At 40.5% G+C, this 12,241-nt stretch overlaps 1 protein-coding gene across 3 annotated transcripts; it reads left to right on the top strand.

Moving 5' to 3' along the window:
• Window positions 1-4,293: 4,293 nt before the first annotated feature.
• On the top strand, window positions 4,294-11,543 carry LOC126591365 (nonsense-mediated mRNA decay factor SMG7). Of its 3 annotated transcripts, XM_050257026.1 has the most exons (9): window positions 4,294-4,476; window positions 5,414-5,637; window positions 6,389-6,499; window positions 6,646-7,233; window positions 7,322-7,444; window positions 7,744-7,976; window positions 8,096-10,110; window positions 10,195-10,334; window positions 10,965-11,543. In XM_050257026.1, exons 3-7 carry the CDS (start codon window positions 6,428-6,430, stop codon window positions 10,089-10,091), a joined length of 3,012 nt encoding a protein of 1,003 aa, XP_050112983.1. In that variant the 5' UTR covers window positions 4,294-4,476; window positions 5,414-5,637; window positions 6,389-6,427; the 3' UTR covers window positions 10,092-10,110; window positions 10,195-10,334; window positions 10,965-11,543. The 3 variants fall into 3 exon arrangements, with proteins under 3 accessions (XP_050112983.1, XP_050112982.1, XP_050112984.1); XM_050257025.1 differs by lacking the exon at window positions 5,414-5,637 and having other exon boundaries at window positions 4,295-4,476; XM_050257027.1 differs by lacking the exon at window positions 5,414-5,637 and having other exon boundaries at window positions 4,295-4,476; window positions 10,961-11,543.
• The last annotated feature ends 698 nt before the right edge of the window (window positions 11,544-12,241 follow it).

Below are 12,241 nucleotides of genomic sequence, written 5' to 3'. Positions count from 1 at the left end.
GATGTGACTGAACTCGAAATTGAATGCTCGAGTTGCCTACGTACCCTTCCAAAGAAAGAGATCAAGTCAAAACGTAGTTCAAATACAGATTTTTTTTTTTGGTATTTTCTTTTTGTGCCGTTTGCAGTTTTAACTCATGCAGGCAAGGAGTGTTGGTGCCGTGTTGCAGTTTCAGCTCATACAGGCAAGGAGCGTTTGGTGCCGTGTTGCAGTTTCAGCTCGTGCAGGCAAGGAGCGTTGGTTCGTGCAGTTTAGGCTCGTGCGAACAAGGAGCTTTGTGAATTTGTCAAACGATCCTGGAGAAGCATTCCTTGCAATTTTCATAACAAGGAGTCTTGACCGAGTGATTGAAGAAATCTTCAGGAAAGAAATCACGCATCGTGATGGGGATGGACGATCTATGTGTCAAAATTTCATCATCTTCAACACGTTCACGTTGCTTTGAAGGTTGACAAGAGCTGCTTTGCCCCCTTTCCGGTTGGCGGACTTGTGGAGGAGACGTATGCTTCTTGTGCAATTTCTTAGGAGTGACTTGAGTCCATCCTTCAACTTTGCTTGTCTTGGAGGATGCCCCCAGCGGTTGAGGTGAAGACTTTGTGTCGAAAGAGTCATAAGTGATGGTGGTATAGTTTGACTTCACCACATCGTCAAGATCTAGCTCGATGATTCCTTTCTGAGCCAGCTTCATGATGAGATCTTTCAGCACGAAGCATTTTTCTGTCGGATGACTGATGAAGCGGTGGAATTTACAGTATCTTGGACTGTCGGTACGATTTATCTCTTCCGGCCGTCTGCACTCAGGCAAACTAATCACCCTTTTGTCCAACAGGTCATCCAGCATGGCAACCACATCAGAGTCGGGGAATGGATAAGTCTTCTCCTCAAGCTCCTTCAAAATGCGTCTACGCATCTCTTGATCACGAAAAGCTTCGGTTTGAATCGCCTTGCCTCGTGTGGAGATTTTGACAGGAGCTGTGTTGACCGTCATTGCTTCCTTGGTGGGTTTCCATGCAGCCTTTTCCACCTTTGTCCCAAGAACTTTGTCGTTCTTGTAGTCGGCGATCGGTTCTTTCTTCCCATGATGGAAGATGCTCAACTCCATGTCATGGGCGCGGGTGGCCAATTCCTCGAAGGTCCGTGGTTTAATGCCTTGAAGGATGTATTGCAAACCCCATTGCATACCTTGGATGCATATCTCGATTGAAGAGGTTTCCGAGAGTCTGTCTTTACAGTCGAGGCTTAGAGTGCGCCATCTGTTGATGTAGTCAATGACTGGCTCGTCCTTCCACTGCTTTGTGCTCGTTAGCTCTAGCATGCTCACAGTGCGGCGGGTGCTGTAGAAGCGGTTGAGGAATTCCCGCTCTAATTGGTCCCAGCTGTTGATGGACTCGGGCTCTAGGTCCGTGTACCACTCAAAGGCATTTCCTTTCAGCGAGCGCACAAACTGCTTGGCGAGGTAGTCTCCCTCCGTCCCTGCGTTGTTGCAAGTTTCGACGAAATGTGCAACGTGCTGCTTTGGGTTTCCTTTTCCATCAAACTGCATGAACTTTGGTGGTTGATAACCCCTTGGCATCCTTAGGGCATCAATCTTCTTGGAATAGGGTTTTGAGTAGAACAATGAGGTATGTGAGCTCCCTTCGTACTGTGCCTTGATGGTGTTGGTGATCATCTCCTGCAGCTGCTGGATAGAAAGAGATCTCATGAGTGCCGCTGCTTGGTCTGGCTCCGGCTTCACATCGTTTTTCTCCACCTGAGGCTCATCTTCTTCGTCATCTCTTCTCTTTAGTGGATCATTCTCTGGGTTGGGGTTCTCGTCGTCCTGTGGTTCCAGTCGGCGATTTGTAAGTCTTTTTCTTCAACAATCCGTGTTAGCCTTGCGATCGCTTCATTCATTTGAGCCAGTTGTTCTTCGATGAAGGTAACGCCGATGGTCATGACTTGTGTAACGAATAAACGTGACTTTCCTTTAGACATCCAGGATGCTGACGAAGAACGTTGTTGGCTGTTTTGGGGTGTCATCTTGTGTGCCTCAGCAGCATGCTTCGGTGCCCCCAGCGAGGTCAGGTTGATGACAGACTCACACCTTGGATGCTCCCCTTACTCTTTTAGGGGCACCAATTTTGAAGTGGCATGTTGAGGAGCGGTTGTGGCGCCAATGGATTGTCCGTTTGCGGCAGAAGTGCTTAGGATCCATCCCTCAGTGGTTGCGAGATTGGCTTGTCCCTTGCTTGATGCCATTGACTTTGAGGTGTGCTTGGATTCCTTGAACGGAGAAAGAGATGAGAGGTAGAGATGGTCCCACTGGGCGTGCCAATTTGTGAACACGGAAAATTCCTGAAACGAAAGAGACAAGAACAACGTGCACAAACAAATATTTGTATTTGATGATTTTGGGCTACAATCTCTCTCTATTTTGATCATCTGATTCAATCTCCGTAAGGTGTGTATTTGTGGATGTGTGATTGATCCAAAGGGCCGTTGGGCTTGATCTAAGGATGAACGTTCTTCAAGGGCCGTGGACTTGATCTTGAAGGTGGATTTGAACGGATCTTCAAATGGGCTTTTGGGCTTGATCTTTGAAGAACAGTGACGAACTGATCTCCAAGGGCTTTTGGGCTTGATCTTGAAGAACAATGATGAACGGATCTTCAAGGGCTTTTGGGCTTGATCTTGAAGAACGGTTGGATGTGTAGATTTGTCGACGTTGTTGATCCAAAGGGCCGTTGGGGCTTGATCTTGGATGAACGGATGATGAACGATGGTGCTTTCTTCAAGGGCCGTCGGGGCTTGATCTTGAATTGGTGGATGGTTGATCCAAGGGGCGTCGGGGCTTGATCTTTGAAGAACGATGAACGAAGAACGAAGAACACTTTCTTCAAGGGCCGTCGGGGTTTGATCTTGAATTGGTGGATGATTGTTGATCCAAAGGGCCGTTGGGGTTTGATCTTCGAAGAACGATGAACGAAGAACACTTTCTTCAAGGGCCGTCGGGGCTTGATCTTGGAAGAACGATGAACGAAGAACGAAGAAGGCTTTCTTGATTCTTCGGGAACCTGGATGCTTGAGAGCTTCGGAGTTTCAGAGCTTCAGAGCTTCAAGGTGTAATATGAATTGGTTCCCCTTAAATGAATGAATTAGCCTTCTATTTATAGAATTCTCCAAGGCCTAATTTTGAATATAATATTCCAGATGAAATAAGTCGTTTCTGCCAAGTGTTGACACGTGTCATGTTTGATGACTTTTCCAACTTATTTCGATTTTTGTTTAGACACACGCTACGTGTAAAATTTATGTAATACATGAGCGTTGAAACTTTGATTTATCGGTCAATATTTATTTACCGAAATTTCGATGTCTACAATTAGCAATGCGTATTAAGCAGTATATCGAAAGAGGTGAAGAACTCTTAGTCAGGATCAACTCAGTTCTACCAGAATGGGAAGAAAAAGAACCAGTCTTTATGCAAGGCAAAGCAGATCCTTTCAAGGTCGTAGAAAGAAAAGCTCGAACTGGTTATATTCCAGCCTTCCATCTTATTAGCATTGAAGGATATAGTTGTGCGGTTGTTGCAAAAACAAACAAAATTATGTTGCATGTAATTATTATTATTATTATTATTATTTTTTGACAGAAATACGATATTAGATTTTCATTACAAACAACGCAATACGAGTATAAAATAAGAACAAACTAAGGATAGCGTGCATATTGGGCCTCGATAAAACCTTGCCGGAACTTTCAACCCGGTCTAAGGAAAAAGAGCGTCCTGCACCACAAAGGACCTATCCTCAAATGTCAATACAAAAGCAAATTACAAGATATCCCTAATCAAATCAGGGGGATCTTCCGTCCACAAACTAGCTAGCATACATCATTTGCTGTGCAGGGAGCGTCAACCGTGCGGCAAAGCGACCATGGCGACCATGTAATTATTAGATTGCCCATGTTTTTTATTTTTGCTAAATTTTGACGAGAGAGTCAGAATGCAATTTCGTGAAGTTTAACCACAGTCTTATTAATAAGTATTTTAGATTAATATGTAATTTGGGTTATTAAATACCGGAATTCCGGACTCAGCAATACAGAGGAAAAAAGGAGAAATAAAACAAAGTATATAACTGGACAGCCAAATGAAGTCAACATTGATGAGGTCAAAACGTCGGCGTTCAATGGCTCGCCGCATGAAACCAAAGCCGGTAAAAGCCAAATAAAGAGAAAATGCAAAAATGAAGAAAGAAAATAGAAAAAACAAAACGAAAAAGAAGAAAAAAAAGAAAAAGAAATTGCGTCTCTCTAACCTCATACCGTTTTGGACCCAAAAACCACAAATCCAAAAGAAACCAAACCACACCCCTCTCTCTCTCTCTCTCTCTCTCTCTCTCTCTCTCTCTCACCAAACCCTAAACGCGAAGACTTTCAAAATCGCAATCCGATTCTCTAATCCTTCGAATCACTGCGTGGATCCGCGGTGGAGAGGTGCGTTTCTCTTCCATCTTTAACCTTCCTTTGTTTTTTTCCTTAGTTTTTCAATCTATTTCCGTATTTTTTCGTGGAAAATTTTAGAGCTGTTTGATGTAAGTCCGATATGGGGTTTTGTTTTATAGGATCTGATGTCGTCGTTCTTCTCTCGCAAAATTTTATGTATACGTTGAATGTTCTCTTCTTTCTTTGCGGTGGGAAAATCTCTTGCAATTTTTTTTTCTGAAATTTTTTTTTGCTCTATTCAGGAAAGGGAAATAGAAATAGAAATGGAAAGGGTATTGATACGCAGCTATTGGTTTTGAAAGCCATTTTTAAAATTTAGGTTTTGGTTTGTGTTTATTCTTTATCCCAAAATTTTCCAGAAACTAAACATGGGTTTTATACATGTGGGTTTTATTTTATTATTATTATTATTATTATTTCTGAGTCGTCGATGAATATTATGTGGCTGTATGAAATTAGTATTTCATGTCCTACATTTCTAACTTCGGTTCAAGAATGTTGTTGGGTTGCTTTAATATGCACACCCGGTTTTACAAATAAATATGTGAGATGATTTTGTGACCTGGGGTAGTTGTCTGACAAGAAACAAGAGTTTTTTGCGGGAGCAGGGGAATCCTTTCTCATGGTTAGAAGAAACGTAGAATGCGGTTGCGGTCTTTAATGGGTCATACTATGTGCTGGATGGGTTGGTAGTCTTTCGGAAGAGCATTATAAACTGTTAATTGTATTATTGGGTTTGTAAGGTAGTTGGTTTTGACAATAAATGGTTGTTGTGTTGTGACTGATCACTGTCCTTTCATGATTTTGTTTTGCTTCACACGGGACACTTTGTATAATTCTCACCTAAGTTGTTTTTGGTAGCATTATTCATGGAGTGTGTATTAATCAAGTTTGCCACTTAGTTTTTATTCTCTTTTTATTTTTCAAGGCATGACTATTCCGTGACGGCACGTTTGATTAAACTGAGTGGATAACTTGTTGAGTTATCAAAAGGCTCACCTCATGGCTCTCCTATAAGGCTGGGCGTTAGTGTTCCCGCCTCTGTTTTGAGGGAGTGGGCGGAGGGCTTTGCCAGAGTGCGTTTGGGCGGCGGAGGCGTGCCTCAGGGCGTCCGGGGCATTCATCTAGGCGTTTTTTTCCTTCAAAATCCAGGTTTTTTGAAATGTTTTCTGCCGTTCTAGTTTCAACAAAGAAGGAGAGACTTTCTCTCTCCAAATCCCATAAATTTCCATAATAATTGCTCCACTCAGTCTTTATTTCATTTTAAATACCCTATAAATACTCCACTCAACTCTTTATTTTCCTTTAAATTCTCATAATTATTGCTTTATATCATTTGAAATACCCTATACTACTCCACTCAATCTTTATTTCCTTTTAAATTACTTATAATTGCAACATTCAGCCTTTATAAATTTTCCTATAATTGTGACCATTCATCCTTATTTTCCTTGAAGTTCTCTATAAGTACTTACAATAAAATAAATTATAACATTTTGAGACTATATGACATAGTTTCCAAGTACAACTAGACTTAGTAATAAAGAAGATGACATTATCTTGATTTAGTTATAGTTATATTTGTTTTTACAAAGTATTATTTTAAAATTTTAGATTTTGTGAGGCTTTGCCTCACGCCTCACTCCTCATGCCTCGCTCCTAGGCTGGGCTATCCATTGGACGCCTCGGCCATGCCCCCGCCTTTTAATACATTTGTTCACAATGATTGGTCTTGTGGATGCTTAGTATGAAATCTTTTCAGCTAAATATGTTGCTCTAACAATAAGAATTTGTGGTGTGCTATTCATGCCATATTTCAATGGTCTTGATTTCATTCTATTGAGGGACAAAATTTAGTTGATTTTGTTTCTCAACAACTGATGCAGCTTAATTTTTTATGCAGATTTAATGCTGTATTCTGTTAATCAAACATATTTGATGGATGATGATTCCACAGATGGATAAAATGTCTGCTCCTTCATCAAGGGAGCGTGCCCAACGTCTATATGACAAGGTATATCCTTTTGCTCTTGCCCTTTTGGGAAAAATTATGCTGTTTCTTCCTTTATGTTCAAACTGCAACTACAACTTGCTTGATAGAAAATGTTAAATGGGAATCCATATTTGATGCGATTTCACATTCGCATTTTTACCTTTCAGATTCTTGAGTTGGAGAATAGGCGTCGGAGGTCTGCCCAAGCACGAATTCCATCAGATCCCAATGCCTGGCAACAGATGCGTGAGAATTATGAAGCAATAATTCTTGAGGACCATGCTTTCTCCGAGCAGCACAATATCGAGTATGCTTTGTGGCAGTTACATTACAAGCGCATTGAGGAATTGCGAGCACACTTCAGTGCTGCTACAGCTTCTGCAGGTTCAAACACATCTCAGGGTGTGAAGGGGCCAATTCGGCCTGATCGAGTTACAAAAATAAGACTGCAGTTTAAAACATTCCTTTCAGAAGCAACTGGATTTTATCATGATTTAATAGTGAAGATCAGAGCGAAATATGGGCTTCCTCTTCGTTATTTCTCTGAAGATTCTGAAAACCAGATTGTTATGGACAAGGATGGAAAGAAAGGTCTAATATCGTGCCACAGATGCTTGATATATTTGGGTGACCTTGCACGCTACAAAGGATTGTATGGGGAAGGGGACTCAAAAACTCGTGAGTACGCTGCAGCCTCAAGTTACTACATGCAAGCTGCATCTCTCTGGCCATCCAGTGGGAACCCCCATCACCAGGTATTCGTTTTTTAATATTTTTCTTCGTAAATTTTTCTCTGGATGTCTGTTTATCATTATGTTGACTGTTCACTCTGAAATGCTTCAGCTTGCTATATTGGCTTCCTATTCGGGGGATGAGTTGGTGGCTCTTTATCGATATTTTCGTAGCCTGGCGGTGGATAGTCCCTTTTCAACCGCAAGAGATAACTTGATTGTTGCATTTGAGAAGGTATTGTGTATTTAACATGACCTAATTAAATTTATTAACTATATATTTTGATATTGTCTTGAAATGTTGATGAATTTTTAATTATATAGATCTTCCAATATAATTCTTTCCAATGTTTAAGCCATACTTAGAAAGCATTAGTTCTAATTTTTGTGCACTGAGAATGATAGAGGTTACTAATGGCTGTCATGTATTTGTTCTAATTCTTTTCCAAGTATAAATTTTTCACGCTAGTTTCTGCTCTATTGTCTGATATGCTATGTGTTTAAAACGTTTTTATTATTTATTTTTTCTTTTAGAATCGTCAGAGTTACTCTCAACTGTCTGGGAACACTAATGCTTCTGCAGTCAAAGAGTTGCCTGCACGGTTGGCAGGCATAGGTAGAGGAAAGGGGGAAATAATACCTGCATCTAAAGATAACAATACCAAAGTAAGCCTTGTTAAGGAAAGAGCATCCAGTACTCAGGAGACCTATAAGGCTTTTTGCATCTGGTTTGTCCGTCTGAATGGCATTCTTTTCACGCGTACTAGGTATTTTTTGTTTTTGTTGAAGTTTATTAGTTTGGAGTTTTGTTGAAATATATCAGTCTGAAGTTTATTAAAAAATTGTTTAGAAGATTAACCTCCTTATTATGATGTTCTTTCTTTAGCCTGGAGACATTTGCAGAAGTTCTATCTGTGGTTAGCAGTGGCTTATGTGAGCTTCTGTCTAATGGAGCAGAAGAGGTGCTGAATTTTGGTGCAGATGCTGTTGAGAATGGACTTGCTATTGTTAGACTTATCTCCATATTGATATTCACAATTCATAATGTGAAAAAGGAAAGCGAAGGTCAGACATATGCAGAAATTGTACAACGTGCTGTCCTACTGCGGAATGCATTTACTGCTGTTTTTGAGTTGGCGGGGCACATCTTAGAGAGATGCGTGCAGTTATGTGATCCGTCTTCAAGTTTCCTGTTACCAGGTATTCTTGTTTTTGTAGAATGGTTGGCATGTTGTCCTGATGTTGCAGCTGGAAGTGATTCAGACGAAAAACAGTTGTCTGTTAGATCCAAATTCTGGAATGTTTGCATATCCTTCTTCAATAATCTCTTGTCGACTGGGCCAATGTCGATAGATGATGAAGATGAGACTTGCTTTAATAACATGAGCAGATATGAAGAAGGTGAAACTGAAAATCGTCTTGCTTTGTTGGAGGATTTTGAGTTGAGAGGATTTATTCCACTAATTCCAGCACAAACAATATTGGACTTCTCGAGGAAGCATTCTTTTGGAAGTGATGGCCATAAGGAAAAAGGGGCCCGTGTTAAAAGGATTCTGGCAGCAGGCAAAGCTCTTGCAAATGTGGTTAAGGTTGACCAGAAAGCAGTATATTTTGATTCGAAGTTAAAGAAATTTGTCATAGGCTTTGAACCTCAAGTGCTAAATGATATCATTCCTACCTCCTATCGACATATGGCTACTGAAGATGATAATCTGCAAGAAAATCAAGCAGAGAGCACAATCAATTTGGTGGGAGCTGTATATCCAAAGACAGAGTTATCCATGGAAGGGGACGAGGAAGATGAAGTAATAGTATTTAAGCCAGTAGTGGCTGAGAAGCGACCTGATGCCGCAAGCACTACGTGGACAGCGTATGACGGCCTACAGACTGGTAAAAATGCTTCTGCAGCTGATCAAACAGTTAATGGAACTTATGGTTCTGCCACTTCGGATAATCTACACCATCAAAATGCTTTTAGGGCTGATTCACAAATACCTGTATCTTTTGCTAATGGTATACACCAGCACTGGCAACCAATCCAGTCACATGCTTCCAAGTTTTCAGTGGAAACTGGTTTTGGTGTTGGTTCACAACTACCTGCATCAAATGCCAATACCATCCCCCAGAATTTACAACCAATTCAATCAAATGCTTTGAATCCGGCAATGGAGGAAGAAATGTCTCTTGCTAATAGCTTAAGGAGTATGGGATTTATGGGAAATGGGCATGCACTAAAATCTGAGCCTGTGGCAGTTTCTGTTCCATACCAACTCCCAGTGAATGGTAGTGCTAGTGGTATGTTTTACAGCCACACGAAAGCTTCAGAAGCTTTTTTGCCATATAAAGTTGATGCAATTGCTGACGGGTTGACTGTAAAGACATCATCAGCTCTGCCTACAGGTATCCGAAAAAGTCCAGTAAGTCGACCTGTTAGGCACCTTGGTCCACCACCCGGTTTTAGCCACGTTCCTCCTAAAAATGCAAACGAATCAATTTCTGGTTCAGATTCAATGAGTGAGAGTCTAGTTATGGATGATTACAGCTGGTTGGATGGATATCAGATGCCATCTTCAACAAAAGTAAATGGGCTGAATAATTATGTTAATTACTCATCTCATTCCAATCCCCATAGCTTCACAAACAGTAATGGCTTAAGTGGAGCAGTGAACTTCCCCTTTCCTGGTAAACAGGGTACACCTATGCAACTACCAGGGGAAAACCAGAAAAGCTGGCAAGATTTCCAGAGGCTTGATGACCTCAAGCTACACCATGAAATGCAGCTGCAGCAACAGCAACAACTTGTAAATGGAAATCAGCACCCAAATCCACAGCCTGAGCAATGTCAAGGACAGTCTCTCTGGATGGGCCGCCATTTTGTGTGAAGTCGGTATGGTTATGATGGTAAGAATGTTCTTCTCTTCCTGCTGGTATTACAACTGTTGCCTATCTGTTCTTCATGTAGTGTGTGCCCTTATTGTTGTTAAGGTTCCTGAGGATGATCCGGTGAATATCTGCATTGCCCTTTGCTATGGAATTCAAACTCCAACTTTGAAGCTTTGTCAATGTTAATTTTGTGTTGGAGCATTGGTGGCCTTGGCTTCTTGCTGGCAGTAACAACTACACAGGTATGTGTTTGTGAAATGTTATTGTTCACAAATTACTTTTCCTCCCGAACTGATATGTTTTATTTTATGGATTGTGTATTCTGTTGGTCAAAGTGTAATACAAATAGGTATCTCGGTTTCTAACATTCAAAGTCTATATTAAGTAAGAAATCCATACCTGCAGATACTTCCCATCTCTTGCTTATAATATGCTAGGTGATTCTTTCTATGAAGTGTCTATAATGTACCTAGCCCGTGTCTCCTATTAGTTGCAACCTTCTCCATTCCATAGACCATATATGGCCTAAATTTGTTGTTAACTTTGTTGGTTGTTGATTACCTCGTTGTCTCAAAGAAAAGTGTTCAGATCGTGCTACCCTGCACTACACTTTGCTTGCACTCCGCCAGGAACATATATCATAAGATTCTGTTCACAGAGATGCTGGCTTCACCAGTACTATCCTTGAAATGGTTGTTCATAGCGTTTTGGAAGTATAAAAATCTTTAGTTACTCATCCAGAAGTAATGATGCTGATGTTTTAATGCTTAAAAACAACCTTCCAATCATTTAATTGCGAGGATACTTTGAAGGTTGAGCTCTATTTACTTATTCTGGGTATTGATTTTGTGTTTGTGTTTTGTTCAAGACAGATTTTGCCAAAACTCTCCAGCACGGACGATGAGAAATATGGATACATGTTTGGTGCTGCGGAGTTCATAAGAAGTAAACGCCTTGTCAGGTAGCTTGGGGATGGATAGAAGGTGTTAATAAGATCATATGTTGGTTTTGGGGGGTATGCATGCCTCCGGCAACTGGTGGAATAAAAACTCTGTACCGGCTAGCTTGCTCTCTACGGAAGTGTGGAAGCATATATTGCTGTTGGATATCGGTAATCATCAGGTGGGAGATGATAGTATGTAATTCTACTTGAGTTTGCTTTCGGAGAGCTCGAGTTGGTGCACAGGTTACTGGGAATGAATGATATACTAGAATGGATATGGATGTGAAAGGGGATATGCGGTAGATATTATAGTTACATATAAAATATTTGCGCTGTGGAGTGATGTGGTGAATGGTGTCCCAATTTGGTACCCGATGTTTTTATTGAGCTTTTCTAGCAACTAATATGGTGAGTGGAATATGCAGCCCTCTTATTATGAAGTCGGGGCTTACTTGAACGTGATATATTTGAATAAAATAAATTATGTGAACAATTTGGAAATGTTGAATATCCGGTTTTGTTGGTTTCGTTTCCTGTATTCGTTTGCGGTCGATCGATTGCGCATGGGATTGGGATGCCTGATGTCTGTTGACATCAATCCTCTTATTTCTAGGCCTACTTTTTATTTTGTAGGTCATGTTTACTGACGGTGATGGTTGTTGCGAGTCGTTTACAAAACCCTTGTACGTGTCTGCAAAGTTGATGGAAGAGGATTCTAATTATCTTCCCAGATTTGGCTGCAATTTTTATATGCATTTAATATGATCATTATCTTAACATGCATTTACATGAATTATAATATTTGTCTATCAGATGGTAATTGTATTAAATACGAAACAAACAATGAGCAATCTAGAGCATTAACATACAGTACAAGGATACTTGAGGCTCTTCAAATCTAGAGGAATGGTTTCGGAATTCTAGTGTCTAGTTCAATATGGTGATTTATATTCCGAAACCATTTTCATTGCTGTCTGCTGGTTAAAACAAAATTATTAAATATTTCCTCTTTCATACGCGGGATGCGTAAATAAGTTAAAACGTATCGCTAAATTGAATTAATATTACTAGGGTAATTGGAAGATAGCTCTATGGGGAAAATTTCAAATTTATACTCGTGTTGAAGTTCGTTAAGATTCAAGCCTAACATTAACGTTACCATTAACTCTCTGTTAACATTGTAGACTTGACATTCGTGTCGTGTTT

The sequence above is a fragment of the Malus sylvestris genome, chromosome 11 (genome assembly GCF_916048215.2).
Source record: "Malus sylvestris chromosome 11, drMalSylv7.2, whole genome shotgun sequence".
In the NCBI taxonomy this organism is placed as follows: domain Eukaryota; kingdom Viridiplantae; phylum Streptophyta; class Magnoliopsida; order Rosales; family Rosaceae; genus Malus; species Malus sylvestris.
This window is presented reverse-complemented; position numbering and strand designations above follow the sequence as displayed.

What these genes read in the sequence shown, in the direction of transcription:
- LOC126591365 (XM_050257026.1), top strand. Translation starts at nt 6,428, where the DNA reads ATGATGATTCCACAGATGGATAAAATGTCTGCTCCTTCATCAAGGGAG. An exon ending in CCCAACGTCTATATGACAAG is followed by an intron (nt 6,500 to 6,645) that starts GTATATCCTTTT and finishes TTTACCTTTCAG; the next exon opens with ATTCTTGAGTTGGAGAATAG. An exon ending in GTGGGAACCCCCATCACCAG is followed by an intron (nt 7,234 to 7,321) that starts GTATTCGTTTTT and finishes GAAATGCTTCAG; the next exon opens with CTTGCTATATTGGCTTCCTA.